Raw genomic sequence first — 20,417 nt, 5'->3', positions numbered from 1 at the left:
AGCTGGGAGGACCAGAAGCCAAAGGACAGTCTATGCGCCCCAAGAACTCTATGGTATCCTCCCCGCGCCAACTCCACTTAGAAGCGCGGCGGGCGGGGTGACTGTCTGCGTTTGGAGGGCAACTTCCGGTCAGGGCAGAGGAACTTCCGGGGAGGAGACGCCTGGACACAGCCTGATTTCCGCTCGGGGCGACCCAACTTCCGATCACGGCTCTTCCCTCGCGGCTGAGCTGCCTCCGGTCTCCCCGCGGGCCCTGCCGCGCTCGTACCACATCGGCTGGGGACGGACTTCCGCTCGGGGCGGAGTTACTTCCGCCCCAGCTCACCCGCTCTTCCGGTCCCGCGCGGGGCGGCAAGCGCCTGCGTAGAGGGAGCGGGGAAAGTTCCATCTCGGGCGGGCTGAGGGGGGTCGCGGGGTTGTCTGCGGCTGGGAGAGACCATGAGGGATCGAACGCAGGAACTGAAGCACGAGGTGAGAGACGCGCCTGGGCTGTTCCCCCCGCCCCGGGAGCCCCCTCCCCCCTCTGCAGGTCCCCTCCTCCGGGGCTGTTCCTCCCAGGGAGCCCCCTCCCCCTCTGCTGCGTCCCTCCTCGCAGGGAGCCACCTCCCTTCTCTGTGCGTTCCCCCCCCCCCGGGGCTGTTCCTCCCAGGGGGTCCCCTCCTCCTTCTTCATGTTCCCGCCCCCCCCGGGAGCCCCCTCCCCCCTCTGCTGCACCCCCCCCCCCCCGGGGCTGTTCCCTCTAGGTAGCCCCCTCCCCCCTCTGCTGCGCCCCCTCCCCGGGGCTGTTCCCCTCAGGTAGCCCCCCCTCCGCTGCACCCTTCCCCCCTGGGGCTGCTCCCCCTAGGTAGCCTCCTCCCCCCTCTGCTGCACCCCCTCCCCGGGGCTGTTCCCCCCAGGTAGCCCCCTCCTTCCTTGATCCCTCGGGCTGTTCCCCCACCTGGAAACCCCATCTCTGTGGTTCCCTCCCCGTCTGCTGCCGCCTGTGGTGTGGTCGCTCCCTCCCTCCCGCTGCCGTGCCCCTCACCCTGGGGTCTGGCCTCCTGCAGGTCCGTCAGTGGCAGCGGTGTGGCCCGCGCTCCCGTGCGGCAGGTGAAGGGTTAATGTCTCCTTGGGGTCGCTGTGCGGGGGAGCTGCCTCCCCAGACCCCATAAAGCCCTGGAGATGCCCTGTCGTGCCGGGCGCTGCACAGACCCAGGGAGAGACCACTGCTGCCACCCTGAGCACCCCCGGGTGTGGACAGGCAAACGCAGGCCCCTGCCCCCATATCATAGGTAGGGAAACTGAGGCCAGGAGGCAGAGCGCCGTGCATGATCACACAGAGCATCGGCAACAGAGCCAGGGTGAGCCTAGGGCTCATGCTGTAGCCCCATTGCCGGGGTGGTGGGGGGGAACCCCATGGAGTTCCCTGGCCAGGGGCAGCTGATCCCTAGTGCGTTAATGACTTTTGCATAGCTGGGATTAGATGGGGTGGGCGATGGTGCCAGGCTGGGCCTGAGTGGAGCTGTGACCAGGGAATTGACTGGATGTGTTAGTGTGGGAGAAGGGGAGTGAGGACTAAGGGGGCACAGATGTGGGGCAGGGAGATGGGGAGAGGGCACATCAGCTGGATGTCGGGCAGCAGGGACTGGAGTGTGGAGGTGTAGCAGGGAAAGGGGGATTGGGCATTGGGCTGGGGGGCAGGGGTCGGGGTGGGGTGTTGCTCGGGGCTGAGGAGTGACCAGAGGGGCAGGGGTGGGGCATGGAGTCAGGAGCCGGCTGCAGAGCGGGGCTCCATGTGCAGTGCCTGACACGCCCTGCCCCACCTCCAGGATGATGAGAACTCGGAGGACGAGGGCACCGAACGCGTGGCCCTGGTGGTAAAGCCGGGAACGGCCAAGTTCAAGGATGAAGGGGAGCCACTGGACGAGTTCTTCCTGACGGTAACCCCGCCTCTGCCCTCCAGAGAGCACCCGCCGTGGGGCACAGGGGACGCTGGCTCTGGCTACTCTCATCTCCGTCTGTTTTCTGCCCCTGCAGGCCCGGGGCATCCGCCAGGCCCTGAAGACCCTGGAGGAGAAAGTGAAGGACCTGGAAAAGCATCAGACCACCATCCTGGCCACCCCGCTGCCAGAGGACAGTAAGCTGGAGGTCAAGGACTGGGGTGGGGGGCAGGGATGTGTTGTCTTTCCCTCCTTCCACCTGAAATTTTGGGCCTCCCCAGCAGCATCAGGTTGGGGCAGGTCAGGGCAGGGGTGGTGTGGGGAGGGGAAGGGGAGCCAGGGAGAAGCCTGGGGCGTGTCTGGAGGAAGTGTGGGGGAAGGCTGGCGGTCGGGTGGGCTACTCAGGGGGCATGGAAGAGGGGACGGGGGCGCGGTGCAGAGGAGGTGAGGGGAACTGGGAGGGCTGGGGGAGGCTGGAAGGGGGGATGTGGAGCAGTTTGTGGGAGGGGAGGTGTTAGGCATGAGACCAGGTCTATGGGGCAGTCGGAGCACTCGCGAGGGGACGAGGCATGAGAATGGCCAGGCTGCGTCAGACCAACGGTCCAGCCCTGGGTCCTCTCGTCTCAGAGGGGCCAACGCCAGGTGCCCCTGACGGTGTGAACAGAAGAGGGAATCAAGTCACCCGTTCCCTGGTTCTGACAGAGGCTGAGACACCTCCTTGCCCAGCCTGGTAACAGCCATGGATGGACCAAACCCCCGTGGATTTACCTAGTTCTTCTCTGAGCCCTGATGAAGTCCTGGGCTTCACGGCATCCGTGGCAATGTGTGGGGAGGGTCGGGCAGGGGAGAGCTGAGTCGCGTGGGGGGATATGTGGGGCGGTCTCTGGGGAGCAGTTTTTCGGGGGGGGAGGGGAAATGTATGGATCAGTCCGGGGAAGGGAGTGTGTGGGGCAGATGGAGGGGGACCCTGAGGGAGTGGGGGCTTTGCCTGTACCTCTCTGGAGGACGGACCTCTGGAAATGCCCCTCGGGGAGGGGAGGGACCCTAAAGCTCTGGCGGCGGAGTTGGAATTGTTCCTGGGAACGGGGTGGAGAGAGTCTTGGTTGGTATCTAACACCCCCCGCCCGCCATCTGCCCAGGCATGAAGCAAGATCTGCAGAGGCTGCGCGAGGAGATCAAGGACATGGCCAAAGACATTCGGGGCCGTTTGAAAAGTGAGTGTGAGGTTATTGGAGGAGGGGGAGGGGGTGTGGAGCTGGACGCCTGGGTTCCACCCCCAGCTCTGGACCAGGAGTGGGGGTGGGGGCGGGGCCGAGAGCCTGGTCACCTGGGTGTTCTCTCCATCAACTCCAGTGTCTCCCCAGCCATTGAGCCCAGGACGGGCGAGGAGGACGAGAACAGAAACGCCATCAACACGCGGATGAAGAGGACCCAGGTGAGGGGGAGGGGCCGAGCTCGCTGGCAGTGGATACGGGGGAGGGGCCGGGCCCAGGAGCCGCGACTGACTCCCCATCCCTGCTCCCAGCACGGCATCCTGTCCAAGCAGTTCCTGGACCTGATCAACAAGTGCAACAGCGTCCAGTCGCAGTACCGCGACCGCAACGTAGAGAGGATCCACCGGCAGCTGCAGATCAGTGAGTGCTGGACGCGGGGCCGGCCCCCGGACGGGCTACCCCCCTCATCCTGCCTGCTGGCAGCCCAGAGCATCAGCCTGGACTCTGGGCTGGCCGGGGGGCCCAGCCCCTTAGACGGAGACAGTCCTGCCCCAGTGGAGCTGAGTGTTTCAGGCAAGCCCTGGGGTGTAACCAGGGGAGTGAACCCAGCCCCTGTGGCGGCTCCTTGAGATGGGCTGTGTGCTGGCTGCCGCCGCCGGCTGATGCAGCCCTTCCTTTAGGCCTGCAGGAAACCAAGCATCTGCCGCTGTTGCAAGCTAATGGCATTCGCCTTTCCGCTGCGTTCGGAGGGCGGTGGCTGTAGTGCTCAGGCAGGTTGCTCTTGGGCCGAGAGCAGAGGGGTCTGGAATTCACGGCTTCAAACCCAAGCCGGGGATCAGTAGAAGAGCAGCGAGCTGGGGGAGGCCTGGGAGCCAGCACTCCTGGATTCTGCTCCCAGCCCTGGGAGGGGTGTGGGTTCTGACAGGGGTCTCCTATCCCTGCATTGATCCAGCTAGGAGCACCGTTTGCTCTAATCTCTTCCGTCCGTGTGCAGAATAAACACTTCAGGGTGCTGTGTACCACGCGGAGAGAGACACAACCTACTTGTGTGCCATTTGAATCTCTCCTGCAAGGCCCCCGAGCACTCGGCTTACAGGGAGCAGTGGCCAGGGCCCCGCTCAGTGCGTCTTCTGCGACAACAAACGCCCTTTCCAGGGTCCACAGCCTTACCCAGCACCCAGCTGGGCGGTGGGATGTTTTCAGCAGGCGCTACCGGGTGGGAGTTCAGCCTGCTGAGACTTGAGGCTGGTGTGCGGTTGGGCTGGTGTGTTCGGGGGGGGCTCTCAGAACCGGCTGGGTTGGCCTTGCAGCCCTGGTTGCCGAAAGAGCCCCAGATACGCTCCTGTGCCCAGGTCTGATTTGGGGTTGAGCTCTTGAGGTTCTGCACTGGGAGAAAGGGGTTGGCTGTGTCGGTGCCGGGGTACCATCCGGGGGCGAAAGGGGGCCAATTTTCATCAAATCGATAGAGATGGGGCTTAATCCCTTAGGGTTCCATCACTGGGCTGGGGCCAGGACCCCTGGGTTCTCTTCCCAGCTCTGGGAGGGCGGTGGGTCTAGCGTGTCAGGATGCTCCAGGGTGGGAGCCGGGGCTTGTGAGCTCTTGCTGTGGGAGGGCAGTGGGGTCTAGTGGGCAGAAAAGGGCACTAACACAGTGCCTGACTCCCCCGGCAGCTGGCGGCGGGGTGGTGTCGGACGAAGAGCTGGAGCAGATGCTGGAGAGTGGGCAGACGGAGGTGTTTGTCTCAAACGTGAGTGCCAGCCGGGGGAGGGCCTGGGGGGGCGGCGCTGGCCAGGCCAGGCCGGGCCGGGTGTTGACCCCCACTTTCCTCCCCGCCCCCCAGATCGTGAAGGACACGCGTGTGACCAAGCAGGCGCTGAATGAGATCGAAACGCGGCACGGGGAGATCCTCAAGCTGGAGCGCAGCATCCAGGAGCTGCACGATATGTTCACCTACCTCGCCACCGAGGTGGAGCTGCAGGTAGGGGGTGCCCCAGAACCTCCTGGGTAGGCAGCTTGCCTCCTCCGGGCCGCTGGCGCCCCCCCGCCCCCATGGACCTGCCCTCTCCCGCCAGCTGTCACTTCCTGTCTGGGGCATTACCGCTTCCTGTGCTTCTTGCCCTCTGCCCAGTATCCACTTCCTGTCTGGGGAAGGGCCACTTCCTGTGTGCCCTGCCCCCTCCCTCCGGCCAACGGCCACTTCCTGTTTGGGGAAGGGCCACTTCCTGTGTGCCCTGCCCCCCTCCCTCCGGCCAATGGCCACTTCCTGTCTGGGGCCACTTCCTGTCTGTCTGCCACTTCCTGTGCAGCTTCCTGTAGGGGCCACCCAATTGCTTCCATAGCTTGGTCCAGCCTACCTTTGTTGCAGCTCTTCTGCCTTAGTCTCCCACGCTCCCCCATCTCTCAGCCTTGCTCCCGATTCACTCCCCCAATCCTGGCCCCAAGGCGGACTGGCTGATGGGCTCCCTGCCACCTCCTTCCCCCCGGCCTCTAGGGGGAGATGATCGATCGGATCGAGAAGAACATCCTGGACTCAGAGGATTACGTCAGGAAGGGCCAGGTCCATCTCGAGTCGGCCAGGGAGAGCCAGCAGAAAGCCCGCAAGGTGGGTCTCCGAGGGTCCCCTCCTGCTGCGCTGTGCAAACGTCTCCTGCCCCCGGTTGAGGAGCTGGATCAGACCTAGCACCCCTGGAGAAGGGAGGACCCTCAGCTCACGGCAGACTCGGAGCCAGGACACTTGGGTCTTTTGTGGGCTCTGGGTGGAGAGACGGGGCAGGTGGGGCTGGCAGCCAAGACTCCTGGCTTTGATCCCCAGCTGGGGGAGGGGAGTGGGGCAGGTAGCGGGAGGGGGGAGGGTAACAGACCCAGGTCCAGTCCCTGCCCTCTAACGCTCTCCCCTTCCCTGCGGGCTCGGCAGAAGAAGTTCATGATCATCATCTGCCTCTCGATCACCGTCGTCGTTGTCGTCGTCATCATTGGCGTGGTCATCGCCACCGGCTAGGCCAGCCTCCGAGTTCCACCCTCTCCCCCCACGGCGGGGCTGGGGCCTGCGGTAAGCACCGGGGCACGCTCGCCTCTCCGGACCGCAGGGGCGCGGGGCTGGCTGGGCCGGCTCCTTTATAACCTCGGCTGGATTGTGCCTTGCAGGACTCGCCAGCACAGAACCACTGCCCCCTGCTGGGAGCCTCCTGCACTGATGGCCAGAGCCAGACCCAGACCCGGGTTCAAGGCCTGATCTTTAAGCACAAACCGGTGTCTGGCCAGCCCCAGCCCCTGCCATCCAGGACGGTTCCTATGGACTCCACGTGTCTCTTGCCTTCGGGGTGGGGTGAGATCCTCCCCGAAGAGCCTCCGGTTTTCAGAGGCCTGTGAATTTGTGGTATTGCTGTCCGGTGGGTTGTGCTCCCTGTCGCTTCCTGGGGCTCCGCCCCTCCTTTTCGGGCCACTTCCTCTTTTGGGACCTGCCACATGGCATGGCAGAGCCCCTCACACCAGCATTAACTTCACGCGCTGAGCAAGAGCGCTTCTGGTTGGCTTGCGCCTTCCTGGCCACGCCCACTTCCTGCCTCGCCCGCCTTCCTGCCGGTATCTCCTTCCTGTCCGGGGGAAACTGGCTTCCCATAGGCCCCGCCCTCAGCTTTTACTTCCTGTTTCGGTAATGACAACTTCCTTTCTGTGTGCTGGCCCCGCCCCGCTCTCCAGCTCAGCCGTTTCCTGTCTCGTTTCTTACCGCTTCCTGGGTGCCTGCTTCCTTCCCCTGCTGTTCTCCGTCGGGCGGGGGCTCTGTGCCCCAGGGAGGGTATCGGGGGGGTTGCTGTGTCTTGGGGAGGTACCACGGTGGATCCCCGCTATGGCCTTCATAGAGGGGTGGGGGGGTCACGCTCTGGTCACACTGCAGTGAGGTAAGTGCCAAAACAGCAGGGTGGCTTCTCTGGGGTCGGGCACCCTGCCCCCTCCCCCGTGAGCCAGGACTCCCGGGTTCCGTCCCCAGCCCTGCGGGGGCAGCCGCCTCCCCATGTCTCTTGTGCCTTCACCCCCCGGGGTTCAGTGTTAACCTCCCATTCGAGTGCTGCTCCCACCTCAACGGCCCCCTTCTGTCTCCAGGCGTGGTAGGGGGATGCCCTCCCACACGGCCCGGCTCTGGGCGTGGACCCTCCCCACCACTATCAGCCTGCTGAGCTGGGCAGGCCAGCTGTCTCTTTGAGTCTCCTGCTTCCTGTGGGCTCCTCCCCCTGCCCCCTGTCCTGGCTCCTAAAGGAGGCAGCAGCTGGGGGGTACCTGTATCCTTGTCGGTGTCTGGCCACTTCCTTGGCAGCCTAACACCCCCATCACTCCCAGCCTTAGCATGGGCCTTGCACTGCCTGTATTATACCCTCTGGGGGCTCCTCACCACCCGCTCTTGTCTGCCCCTCTCTTCCCTGGCCCACAGCAGCCTCTGGAGCCCCCTCCCTAGCTGCACAGGTGGGGGGTGACCCTGCCCCTCCAGTGCCCCACTACCAGGCTGGGTCTGACTGTCTGTGGCCTCAGCCAGATTGGAGCTGTCCCCTTTAACTCGGCCGAGGGTCAGGACTCCTGGGTTCTCTCCCTGGCTGTGGGAGGGGAGTGGGATCTGGTGGTTAGAGCAGGCGGGACTGGGAGCCCAGGACTCCTGGGTTCTCCCCCTGGCTGGGGAGGGGAGTGGGGTCTAATGGTTAGAGCAGGGAGGTGCTGCTGGGTTCTTGTCGCAGCTGTTGGTTTTTAATTCTTAACCTCAGCGGTGCCCTGTGGCGTGATGGTTCCTGGTTGCCTTGGTGATTGAATGTGGCCTGACTTGTATTTTGTAATAAAACTGATAATAAAGAAATGAAGCACTTTTAAAGCTGTCCCCTGGGGCGGGCGTTTGAGCCTCATGTGCGAAAATTCTTCCCAGCTGCCCCGCCCCAGAAGCAGCTGCATTGGAGTGCCTGGCACGCATGCCTGGTGCGGTGTTGCTGTTCGGCTGTTCCCCAGCTGCCTCTCCCTAGAGGTGGCTGCATCTGAGCGCTGGGTGAGCGCTCCTGGGTCACAGGTCCCTGAAGTGACGTGACCGTGTCTGGTGTTCGGCACGTCTGTGTTACAATAACTACCAGCAGGGGGCGGGGCTTCTGCATCCCTCTCCAGTCCCCCAAGCAGCTTGTTTCATGTCAGTTCCTTCTGCAAATCATGCAACATGAGACCTGGAAGGGACCTCGAGAGGTCATTGCGTCCACTCTCCTGCCCTCAGGGCAAGGCCAGGCACTGTATAGACCATCCCCAATAGGTGTCTGTCCACCCTGCTCTTAAATATCTCCACTGATGGAGATTTCACAGCCTCCCCTGGCAATTTATTCCAGGGTTCAGCCACCCTGATAGCAAGATTTTCCTAATGTCCAACCTAACCCTCCCTTGCTGCCGCTTAAGCCCATTTCTCCTTGTCCGGTCCAAAGAGCCAGGGACCCTGGGATTGCAACTGGAACAGGGCAGAATTTCACCCAGAAATGCTGAATCCAGGAGAAAGGGGAAATCGTGTGAGTTTGCGTCAACTTCAGAAAATGGGGTCTGACTCCCCCTGCCATGGGGGAAGCAATTTGAAACATTCGAACACTTCACGTCCTGTCAAAATCTCCTATTTTAGTTTGAAAAACCCCTCAAAACATTTTATGTATTTTGTGTGTCTCTCTCTCTCTGGCCATGTCTACACTGGCCCCAAACTTCGCAATGGCCATTTTGAAGTTTACTAATGAAGCGCTGAAATGCATATTCAGTGCCTCATTAGCACGCGGGCGGCTGCAGCACTTCAAAATTGACATGCCTCACCTCCGCTGCGCGGCCCGTCCTGACGGGGCTCCTTTTCGAAAGGACCCCACCTACTTCAGAGTCCCCTTGTTCCCATCAGCTCATAGGAATAAGGGGACTTCGAAGTAGTCGGGGTTCTAAGTCCCCTTATTCCTATGAGCTGATGGGAACAAGGGGACTCTGAAGTAGGTGGGGTCCTTTCGAAAAGGAGCCCTGTCAGGACGAGCCGTGCGGCGGTGAGGTGCGTCTATTGAAGTGCCGCGGCTGCCCGCATGCTAATGAAGCGCTGAATATGCATTTCAGCGTTTCATTAGTAAACTTCAAAATGGCCATTTGCGTGGCCATTTCGAAGTTTGGGGCTAGTGTAGACGTAGCCTCTCTCTCTCTCTCTCTCACTTTGCCACCACTTCACTTTTTGGTTAAGCCAATGTGAATTCCCCCACTGAGTTTTCGGCATGTCTTCAGGCAGTCTGTGTGTGGAGGGCTGGTGCAGTGAAGGACTGGGGGCTAGACTGGATCGTAAAGAACGTGATGTGGTTGTGGTACAGGCTGATGGCGGGAGGCGCGTTAGCAGGAGTGTCGTAAGGAAGACACGGGAGGTCGTTATCCTGTTCTCGTCGGCACTTGTGAGCCTTCAGGCCGAGAACTGTCCTCGGGTGCAGGCCCCGCGCTTTGGGGAAGGAAGGGACGTAATGTAGAGAGACCAGACGCGAACGGGCAACCAACCAACCGCAAAAGGTTTAGAAGCCTGAGCTGGGAGGAAATGCCGAAGTCCAGGGTAGGGTCTGTCTTGGGAACAGCCCTTAGAGACGGTCAGGGCTGTTAGAGGACGGGGTGCAGCTCTCTGCCCACAGACGGCTGGATGAGACGTAAAGGGCTGAATCTCCAGCCAGGTTTAAGTTACAGCCCCTGTTCTTAGCAGAGATTCAGGGGCTGCCCAGCTGGTGGTAGAGCGCCCACAGCTTTGGGGGGGAGGGGTGGTGTGTGTGTGGGGTGCGCATCTGTTCACACCTTGGTGCATGTAACAAAATACATTCCGCCTGTGGATGGGAACAGTGGAAGGCTCACTGGCTATCGCGGGGAAGCCTGGGATTAGTGCAACCATCACCCCTTCCCTGCAGTTGCTCTGCCGGGCCCTGGCTGCGCCCTGCTAGCCTGGGTGAGGCTTTACGACCCTGCTGGAGCACTCACCCCATGGAGACGGACGCCTGGTCTGAAGCAGGAGCTCAGGGCAAGTTCCGCAGGCAGCGTTTCCTCTGGGGCTGTGTGATGGAGTAGGGGTACCTGTGTGTATGTGAGTGACTCACAGAGGGTGTGGGGCTCCTGCTGAGGGTAACCTTGATGACCAGGTAACACCTTTGTACTGCAGACAAAGGAGGAGGTGGAGCCTGAGGGGTTTGAATTGAAACTGGGAGTTGGGAAGCAGGGAGTCTGGGCTGAGAGAGAGAGAGAGACAAAGGAGGGGGCAAGGCCCCAGCTCTGGGGGGGGCCCTCGGGGCCTCCTCTCCCCAACATGGATTGGACTGGCTGTCTCTGCCTGCTGTACTGACTCCTCTGTATGATGCTGTGTGCTGTCGGCTAATAAACCTGCTGTTTTCCTGCTGAGTGAGAGACTCTCCTGCCTGCGGACAGGGTGCAGAGCTTGGGGGACCCCAGAACCCCATCACAGGCCGACAAGCACCCCAGGAGCCGCAGACGTCCTCTGACCAGGAAGCAAGGGGCCAGAGCAGTGAGAGCTGGAATAGAATTTAGCAGATCCCAAGTGGCCCAGGTGCTGGCAGCAGCCGCTCGCTCTCTTTCCCCCTCAGCGAGCCTCCCCCATTGCTCCTCCTTCAGCTGCAATTAAGTCACGGGTCCTGATCCCTCATTTTGCCTGGCTTCTACTGCGACCGCTGGGCCTGAGCCAGCTGGGCCTTGTCTCCTTTCCCAGGCCTGGCTGGGCCATGACAGACAGGGCTGGTGTGGAGGAAGGGAGTACAGTAAACCCTCGAGTTATGGAGGGGCTGGGTTTCTGCAGCCTCGTGTCGCTTTCATTTTTGTGCTGCTGCTTGTTTCTTGGCTCCCCGGGCTTGCAGGAGCTGGGAAACTGGTGCGCTGGTCAGTTTCCTGGCTGCCAGAGTGGCAGGGAGCTGAGAACCAGGGAACAGCTTGGATCCCAGCTCCCCTCCTCTTGCAGAGCTGGACAACTGATCAGGGCAGCAGCCTTGGTCAGTGTCCTGGCTCCAGCCAGTGGCGGGGAGGCGGGAACCAGGGGTAGCCTGGTTCCCAGCTCCCTGCCACTCCAGGGACTGGGAAGCTGCTCCTGTCGGGGCAGCAAGCGTCAAGCGGCTGCCCTGACAGGGATGTTAGCCTGGCCGGCGGCTGCTGCCCCTGACAGAAGTGCTTTCCTGCTCCTGTCCGGGTTGGCCGTTGCGTTAACCCAAGACACACACACTGTGGTTGCGTATATCTCGAGGGTTTACTGTAAGGAAAATTGTTTACTTGTTCCCGCAACACACCCATTGGCGTCATCCAATGAAATGAGGAGGCACCCGGGTTGAGACCAATAAAAGGAAGTGTTTCTTCGCTCAAAGCACAGTCGACCTGTGGAACTCCCTGCCAGAGGAGGTTGTGAAGATCAGGGCTTTAGTAGGGTTGAGAGAAGAGCTAGATAAATCCATGGAGGTTAGGGCCATCGCTGGCTGGGAGCCAGGATGGGTGGGGTGGTGGCCCTCGTTTCTGTTTGTCAGAGGCTGGAAATGGGTGACAGAGGGTAGATCACTTAATGGCTTGTTCTGTTCACTCCCTCTGGGACATCTGGCTTTGGCCTCTGCCTGAAGACAGGATCCTGGGCTACATTGACCTTTCATAGAATCCTGGGGCTGGTCGTGACCTCAGGAGGTCATCGAGTCCAGCCCCCTGCCCACAGCAGGACCAACCCCAAGTAAGTCATCCCAGCCAGGGCTTTGTCAAACCTGGATTTAAAAACTTCTGAGGATGGAGATTCCACCACCTCTCTAGGCAACACATTCCAGTGCTTCACCACCCGCCTGGGGAAACTGTCCTTCCTAGCATCCAACCTACACCTCTCCCACTGCCACTTGAGACCATTGCTCCTTGTTCTGCCATCACTACTGAGAACGGCCTCTCGCCAGCTTCCTTCGAACCCCTGTTCAGGAGGTTGAAGGCTGCTGTCCAATCCCCCCTCACTCTACTCTTCTGCTAACTAAAATAAGCCCAAATCCCTCAGCCTCTCCTCGTAGGTTGTGCTCCATCCTCCAAATCATTTTGGTTTACCATGTGTTTTCTGAAGGAATGAAAGGGGAGGGATCACTGGATGATTCCCTGTCCTGGTCTTCCTCTGAGGTGCCTGGCATTGGCTGCTGTCTGGGGACAGGGAGGTGGTCCCGTGAGGAGGCACTGGGGGGTGCCAGTGTACGCCGAGAACTGGGCTGGCTTTGTTCAAAATTCCCTTCAATTCTTTGCAAGTTGGGGGTGGGGGGGATTTGGAGGCATGTTTATTGGGGGTCTCATCCTTGGGCTTTTCTGTGCAAGGGGAACACGCGGTGCTAGTGTAGACACCCATCCTCGCAACGTGAGAGGTCTGCCATCCCCTTCAGTGCAGAAAACATCCCCACATTTGGAGACTTTCTGGCCCACTTGTGTGTCGCCCACTACACGCATGTTGTGTATTCCGCAGCAGGCTATGCTACAGCACAAGAATGTGCCATGTTGCAGTAATGGTGCCCCCAGTGGCTGGTGAAATAACAACTCAGGACACCAGCAACGAGGAGCTTAATTGCTTTACGGCACTACTTCACCCTGGAGGCGGCAAAACTCGCATTCCTGAACCCAACAGTAAAGTTTGAATAGGCAAATCCCTGCCCACCCTTGGAGATGGGCCAGGCTTGTGGAGCAGGGTAGGGCCACTTGATTTTCTTGAGAGTCTTGGAAAGAGTGTGGGGAGGGGCTGGGAACCCGTGTGTCTGGGTTCCATCCCCAGTGAAGGGAAAGGAGTGGGGGCGAGTGGTCAGAGTGGAGGCGGAGGGGCTGGGAGACAGGACTCCTGGGTACGTCCCCGGCTTTGGAAGGAGAGTGGAGGCTGGTGGTTAGAGCAGGGGAGCTGGGAGCCAGGACTCCTGCATTCTGCCCTCAGAGCTGGAAGGGGAGTGGGGGCTAGTGGTTAGAGCAGGGGGGAACCAGGACACCTGCGTTCTACCCCCTTAGCCTCTGACTGGCACGTACTCTTGGCGGCTGTCCCGGCCCAGGTTGGGCCCGCAGTCCAGCGCGTAGGAATACGTCACGAGGCTGGGGGAGATGAGGCAGGTATGTGTGACGTTCCTGCCTACCTTGAAGAGGGTGCGGCAGGTGGCCAGCAGGACATCAAAAAAGCGCCATGAGTCTTTGTCCCACACCTCCACCTTCAGTACGGGCTTCACCGGCAGCGGCACCGCCCAGAAGTCCAGGTCCTCGAACCACATAGGATTGTCCTTGGTGTAGCCTGCCTGCCGCTGCCTGTCTTGGACAAATACCTTCAGGTAGATGTTGCTGGCGGTCACAGCGTCCCCCTTCAGGTCTTTGCCTGACAGGGTGTGGACCTTCAGCTGGGCCAGGCCCCGCTGGAGCAAGCAGCACCTGGAGTTGGTGAGGGGGTCGCCGGAGCAGTGGTATTTGCAGGGGTCCAAGGGGTCGGCCCTTCCACCCTATGGGCAGCTCTGAGGACACTCCTGTGCCCTCGCTCAGCCACGTACTCCTTCACAGCCTGCCTCAGCGCCTGCCGCCTGGGGTTGGCCGACCCCGCCAAGGTGTGGATGGGCATTGGGCATAGGAGCCCAGACTGGGACTGGCTTTGAGGCTCTCCATCCAGGCCGAGAGCGCCCTGGGGTCTTGCTGGGTGGTGTGGCGCAGGTTGGCACGGCCATGGCCCTGTCACCTCGGCACGGTCATCCGTGGATGGTGCCTGGGAGCTCCAGCTGTCCTGGCTGCTCTGCTGATGCGCGTGGGAGTGAGAGGGGCTGTGGACCAAGCCCAGGTCCTGCAGGAACCGTGTGCCCAGGTGCTCCTTGATTTTGGCAGTTGTCAGCCCATCGAGCACCGCCCGGCAGGTGGGGATGGCTGTCAGCCGCCGCACGCGGCCGCCCAGCGCTGCCTGGCTGACGCGGTGTGTGCTGTACGTCCCCAGGAAGGGCCGGTGTGTGGCCAGGTCACATCTGGCAGGGAGGCTGCTGAGGGCTTCAAAGAAGTTGGGTGTCAGAGGCGTCCTGGGGGGACCCGCAGCCTGGTGGGGGAAAGAGAGATGAGTTAGAAGCCAACCAGAGACCCCTGGTGCCTTTTCCCAGCACAAACTGGCCCCACTTCCCCGGTGCCCACAAAATGGCTAATCTGGGGGGATGGGGTTCAGTAGGAAGGAGCATCAGTCAGTGATGCAACATTTATCCAGTGCAGCCCCTGGGGGCGCTGTGCTGCAGGGAGGGGCAGGGTCCAGCAGGTGGCGCTGTGCTGTGGGAGGGGGGGGCAGCAGGGGGCGCTGTGCTGCAGGGAGGGGGCAGGGCCCAGCAGGGGGCGCTGTGCTGCAGGGAGGGGCAGGGCCCAGCAGGGGGAGCTGTGCTGCAGGGGGCAGGGCAGGGCAGGGCAGGGCCCAGCAGGAGGCGCTCTGGTGCAGGGGGCAGGGCAGGGCCCAGCAGGGGGCGCTGTGCTGCGGGGGACGGGGGGACCCAGCAGGGGGAGCTGTGCTGCAGGGGGCAGGGCAGGGCAGGGCCCAGCAGGAGGCGCTCTGGTGCAGGGGGCAGGGCAGGGCCCAGCAGGGGGCGCTGTGCTGCGGGGGGACGGGGGGACCCAGCAGGGGGCGCTGTGCTGCAGGGGGCAGGGCAGGGCAGGGCCCAGCAGGGGGCGCTGTGCTGCAGGGAGGGCAGGGCCCAGCAGGGGGCGCTCTGGTGCAGGGGGCAGGGCAGGGCCCAGCAGGGGGCGCTGTGCTGCAGGGGGAGGCAGGGCCCATCAGGGGGCGCTGTGCTGCAGGGTGGGCAGGGCCCAGCAGGGGGCGCTGCAGGTGATTCTCACGTGTAATACACCCAGGAGAACTCATGGAGCACAAACGTACTTGTCCTGCTGCTCCTTCTCATCGGTGGCGAGCCGGGGTCGGGTGCCCTGCAAGGCCCGGCCATGGGACTCCTCAGGGAGCTCCAGCTCTGTCTTCCAGTCGTTGCACTGCCCGGGCCATGCCCATGGCTGACTCCTCCACTGAGCTGCTGATGTCCTGGTTGCACAAGACGTTCACCCTCCAGTCCGCGATGGCCGGGGCACCTTCTGCACCTGCCCCCCCCCGCAGCAGGTTCCAGCCCAAGGGGCAGGTGCCACCTGGATTGTGCCACAGACTGGTGTCCGTAAGGTGGGCCCTGCTCCTGCCCAGCGTGGTGATGTCAATGCCCTCCCGGGCCAGGTGGTGCCCAGACGCAGAGGCTGTGACCGTGTTGCACTCCTCAGCCGTGCCAGTGTAGCAGAAGGGGGAAACCCCCGGGGAAGAGGAAGAGAAGAGGGATGAAGGCTCTAGATTTGGGCATGGTGGTGTCATGGCTGCACCCGTTCCGCAGGAGCTGGGTTCAGTCTCTGGGCCACCCTAGAGGGAGAATCACAGCGACAGCCTTCCTGAATGACCGTCTAGTGGCAGGCAGTTCCCCAGGCACAACCAGACACCTCCCGGCTCCTCTCACCCTCCCTGCATCGGAGAGGAGAGATGGCCAAGTGCCTGTGCTATAGCCAGCCCAGCCCTTGCTCTCCGAACCTAAGGGCGAATTGCCACTGGATTGCGCAGTACAGGGGCCATGACACACACAAGCTGGCGGTTTTGATTCGATCCTCTAGGACAGCGGTTTTCAACCAGTGTGCCCTGGCTGGGAAATTTCACCGGTTTCTCCCTTTGCAGAGCCACAACGGGGGGAAACAGACGACCCTGAGCAAGGCTACCTGAGTCCCACTGCTGCAGGGTTGGTCAGTTTCCCCCCATGGTGGCTGTCTGCAGAACCCCCGAGAGGAGCCGAGGAGCAGGTGGGGACCCCGTTCCCACTCCCGGCAGCAAGGCACGCAGGAGCTGGCGGGAGGGGAGCTGCTTTCAGTGGTCACTCAACATCCCCAGCGGGGCCTGGTGATCTCCGTTCGCCTTGCTGCCCGACTTGCAAAGCTCTCCGGTACGGCCGTACTCACAGTACGTGTCAGTAAGTGGGGGGGTCGGGGAGCTGAAGGATGGAGGGGGTGAGTGGGTGTCTCAGTGATGGGTCGGGCAGCGCTGCTCTGGGGTGGCTGGGTTCCTGGAGGGTGCAGGCACATAGGTCTGTAGTTCTCCTTCCAACCAATAGAGGGTGCTGCAGGCCCTCCCCTCTGCTAGCCCTGCCCCAAGCTGCACCTCCCCCTGCCCTTTGCCGAATTTGAACCCCTGCCCCAGCTGCAGCCGCTGGGGTGCCCTGGCTGAAGCAGGCACAGCCCCTGTCCCTCCTGCAGGAGGTGAGAGAAGAGATGGCTCATGAGTGTCCTCAGTTCCCTTCTTGTCCTACTTCCTATTTGCTGTATGTGCCGGGATCTTTTGCCTGGCACTGAGATGCAGCCAGCTCTGGGGCGGCGCCGCTGGGAAACAGCCAGACAATGACACTGCCCAGGGATAGCTCAGGCGGTGCTGAGATGCAGCCAGCTCTGGGGCGGGGCAGGGAGGGGGACAGGCAGACAGCAGTGGGGAGCCCCAGCATGGGCACAGGGGCACAGTGATGCCCCCCACCTTCACAAAGTCCTGACCCCAAGCCTAGTTCTGAGCCCCCAGCGTACTCGCCAGGCTCTCCTGCCCCTGCCTGCAGCAAAGTGCAGGGCTCCTGTCTGCTGACCAGGGCCAGTTCCCTGCTCACTCCCTTGGCCTTCAGCTCCCAGCACTGTGTGACTCCCATCCGGGGCTGCCCGCTGGCCCTCGGCATTCCCAGGGGCTGTCCCAGTGCAGGTGCCAGCTGGACCGGAGCACAGGGAATGGAGCTCTCCGGGCATGTGCACTGGGGTGCGGGGGGGGGGGGCAGGAAGAGCGACCTCCATCCTGCCCTGCAGCAAAGTCCCTCGCTAATGACCCAAGTGCGTAGAGCTGCCCTTGCAAGAGGGGGCGCTGGCTGTGGGGAAGGGCCCCATGTGGATCCCATTGGAAAGCTGGAGTTGGGTTAGTGCTCAGAGCAGCGGGGTGAGAGCCAGGACTCCTGGGTTCTCTCCTTGGCTCCAGGAGTAGAATGGTGCCTAGGGGTTACAGTGGGGGGGAGGGGTGAGAACCAGGACTCCTGGGTTCTTTCCTTGGCTGTAGGAGTGGAGTGGGATCTGCTGGGCTAGAAAGGGGCAGGGGGATGCAGGAGTTAATCACTAGCTGGCTAATTAGCCGCCCAGGTTCACAGTCTGGGGAGAAGAACTCCTGTGGCAACTTGTAGCATAAACTCTTGAAATATCCACTAGTCTCTAAGGCGCCCCAGGACTGGTTGTTCTCAAAGATACAGACTTGCCCGGCTTGGCTCTGCTACCAGTCTGGGGCCAACGCTGCCCTGGGTGCTCTCCTGTCTCGTGTGAGAGGTGCACCCTGGAACCGAGCGGCCCCCTCCCTCACGAGGCGGCGAGCCCAGGGATCGGGCCTGGGGTCCCCATCTAGCTGGGCTGTGGGGCTGTCAGATCGCTGGCCTCCTTCCTCCCCGGGGCCCGCGCCCCTGACGTGGTACCAGCTGAGATGGGCAGGCAGCTGCCTCCTGCTGCCAGTGGCTGGTGTGCTCTGGAAACCGCAGGGCTTCTTCCCAAGCCGAGATGAGCCCTCTGCTGCGCCCGTGGGCGGCCGTGCTCAGGGGCCGCAGGGAGCTCCTGGGCCCTGATCCTAGAAACAGATCCGCCTGGTTCCCCAGGTTCCCAGGTCTCCCACTCCTGCCTGGCTCTCCCGGCTGCTGGGCGAGACCCCGCTGGCCGGACGCAGGCAGGGTCTCCGCAGCGCTAACCCCCCTCGCTGGTAGGAGCCGACCCGAAAACTCTTTCGCAGCTGCAGGTTTTCTGCTTTTGAACCTCCCACTCACTCCCCTGTGTTTGTACAGGGCCGAGCACAGCGCCCTGCAGCTGGCCGCCCGCGAGGCTGGGACGCGGCTGGAGCCCCTGCCCGGCAGGTTGTGGGTCCGTAGAGCTGGGAGTCCCAGGCTGGGTGGTGCCGGGGCCTGGGTTTGTTGTTGGCTAACCAGGCAGGTGCTGCAGAAGCTGCTCGGTGCTGGTTTGGTGACGGTAATTCTCAGAGCTCCCCCCTCCCCCCGGGCGTCTGCCCCACTCTGCCATGTGCCCTGCCTGGGAATCTGGGCGGGGGAGGGTCCCTGGGGGCTCACAGGGGCCGGGAGCCAGGACTCCTGGGGTCCATTGACCCCCAAGCACCAGCTGAGGGGCTGATGATGTGGGTGCTGGGCCTGCCCAGAGGTGCGGTGCCTGTTCCTGACTCCACCCCCAGGACAGGGTGTGGGGAGGAGTAGGACGCTGGGGAGAAAATGGGGCAGCTGAGTGGCAGTGGTTAGCCCCTCCTACATCCCCCCAGCTGTGCCGAGACCTGAGCCTCCCCCCGGGTTTGTTCTGGGGGTGCCCTGAGCCCCTCTCCGCCCCCTGGGTGTGCACGCAGAATTCAGAGGGAGCCCTGCCCCAGCATGTACTGGGATCTGGGGGTTATTCACTGGGGCAGAGTAGGGGGTGAAGGCCAGTAAGGGGCACTTGGGATAGAAAAGGGGCAAAGGGGAAGCTTGGGGCTCAGAGGGGCCGGGGCTGGGGGAGACACAGGGTGACCCAGGGGCTGCCAGCTCCGCTCTGCAGCGCCTCTGTCGGGTGGGAGGTTTCCTGCCTTGCCCCTCTGCCTGGGCGCCCTCAGCCCTGCGTGGCGCCAGCCCCCGGCCCTCTCCTGCTCTGCATGGGCCGGGGGGATCCCAGCTCCCCACATGGGCTCTGCTCCCTGGGCCTTATAAATACACTCAGGTGGGGGCTGACTTCTAGTGTTCCCGGGATGCTCCGCCCCCTGTGCCACCCAGAGGCCACGCCCCCCAGTCCGGCCAGAGACATGCCCAGACTGGCCAGCTCTCCCACTGTCCCTGGGGGAGCTCAGCCCTCCCATGCCTGGGCAGACCTCCCATCTGCACCGTGCCCACGAGCTGGAGACCGATCCCCTTCCCCACCTGCTCTGCCTCCCGACCTGCAGCTCTGGCCAGCTGCGCTGCTCCCACTTCCGCCTGCTCTGCCTCCCAGCCTGGGGGAGCTGGTTGCTGTCCCCGGGTGGCCAGAGCTCTGCTATCCCTGGCTGGCCCAGAACTCTGCTGTCCCCAGGGCTGGGGGAGCTGGCTGCCATCCCTGGCTGCCCCCGAGCTCCACCGTCCCTGGCTGGCCCAGAGCTTCACCTTCCCCAGAGCTAAGGGATCCTGCTGCCGTCCCTGGCTGGCATGGTGCCCTGTGGTACGTGGTGTGTGGAGTCCAGCTCCCAGTGCTGGAGGAGTCACCACCGAGACTGCCATCGTGGCACCAAAGTGGGTGAACTAAGAGCAGCCGTCACCTCCTGTGCCCGCCGCCTGCAATCCCCCACCCACCCCAGCTCTGCCCCCCTCCAAGGCCCCCAGTGCCGCTCCGTCGTCATACCCCATCAGCCGAGCGCTTGGGACCGGGCATGGCTGGTGGGCAGGGGTCCCTCACTGGGGTTGGTGTGTGATCCTCCCGGAGGGGACGAAACAGACCGACCTTTCCCATTGGCTGGGAATCTGAATGCTCCCGCTGCCCTACGCTTGCACCGACTCCTGTACAAAGTGGGCCAAGTGCGGTGTCTGCAGGAAGCTGATTTCCTGCTTCTGTTCGGCCCACTCGTCTGCATGTGTCCGTTTTGCACTCGAGTGTGTGACCGCTGGTTGCGTGTCTGTGTTCAAGTATCCACCCCTGGAGTGATGGCCACAGGCCACCGAGCTGGCATGTCTGGGAGAGGCTGCGCGAGTTGATCGCCCCGTCGGAGAACGTTCAATGAGCAGCGGAGCCTGGGAGGGACCGACTGCACGGATGGGCCTTCCTGGCAGAGCTTCCAACTGGAACACGGGGCTGTGGCGTCCGCCTCAAAGGGACGGAGCCGTGGCTGGACAGCTGACTTGCTCTTGTGACGAATAACAAGCACTCCTGTAGCACCTCAGAGACCAGCCCATTTATTAGGCCATGAGCTTCCGCCGGTAAAACTTCCTCAGATGACTGGAGCAGAAAAAAACCTAGAACCTGGGGTTTGTAGAGCAGGTGGGGGCAGAGGAGAAGGGGCTGTTTGTCACTCATCTCTCAGCGGCCACTCGATAAGGAGCAGGACGGCCTCATGCCACCTGCCCATGTGCGAGTCCATGGGTGGCTGAGCACCAGGAGCCGCGGGCCTTAGCACAGCCAGGGCAGGTGGTGGGCGCTGTTGGAAGGGTGTGGAGCAGTTTTTGAGGCTCTTTTCTCCTTCTCCACCTCTCCTTGTCTCCGCTGCTGCAGGGCCTC

General features: G+C 62.5%; 1 protein-coding gene and 1 pseudogene across 1 annotated transcript; one reads left to right on the top strand and one right to left on the bottom strand.

Moving 5' to 3' along the window:
* Nucleotides 1-337: 337 nt before the first annotated feature.
* On the top strand, nt 338-7,998 carry STX4 (syntaxin 4). The gene is made up of 11 exons (XM_074998346.1): nt 338-471; nt 1,809-1,919; nt 2,017-2,116; nt 3,059-3,133; nt 3,284-3,354; nt 3,445-3,553; nt 4,805-4,881; nt 4,975-5,112; nt 5,626-5,736; nt 6,049-6,183; nt 6,279-7,998. The coding sequence occupies exons 1-10, from the start codon at nt 439-441 to the stop codon at nt 6,130-6,132; spliced, it is 909 nt and encodes a 302-aa protein (XP_074854447.1). The 5' UTR covers nt 338-438; the 3' UTR covers nt 6,133-6,183; nt 6,279-7,998.
* Nucleotides 7,999-13,126: 5,128 nt separating this feature from the next.
* Nucleotides 13,127-15,460, bottom strand: LOC142014993 (perforin-1-like; annotated as a pseudogene).
* Between the last annotated feature and the right edge of the window lie 4,957 nt (nt 15,461-20,417).

The sequence above is a fragment of the Carettochelys insculpta genome, chromosome 6 (genome assembly GCF_033958435.1).
Source record: "Carettochelys insculpta isolate YL-2023 chromosome 6, ASM3395843v1, whole genome shotgun sequence".
NCBI classification, from domain to species: domain Eukaryota; kingdom Metazoa; phylum Chordata; order Testudines; family Carettochelyidae; genus Carettochelys; species Carettochelys insculpta.
The sequence above is the reverse complement of the archived record's forward strand: the minus strand, read 5'-3'. Positions and strand labels throughout refer to the sequence as shown.

Coding starts and splice junctions, on each gene's coding strand:
- STX4 (XM_074998346.1), top strand. CDS start 439: ATGAGGGATCGAACGCAGGAACTGAAGCACGAG. Junction 2,117..3,058: donor CACCCCGCTGCCAGAGGACA/GTAAGCTGGAGG, acceptor CCATCTGCCCAG/GCATGAAGCAAGATCTGCAG. Junction 5,737..6,048: donor GCCAGCAGAAAGCCCGCAAG/GTGGGTCTCCGA, acceptor CGGGCTCGGCAG/AAGAAGTTCATGATCATCAT.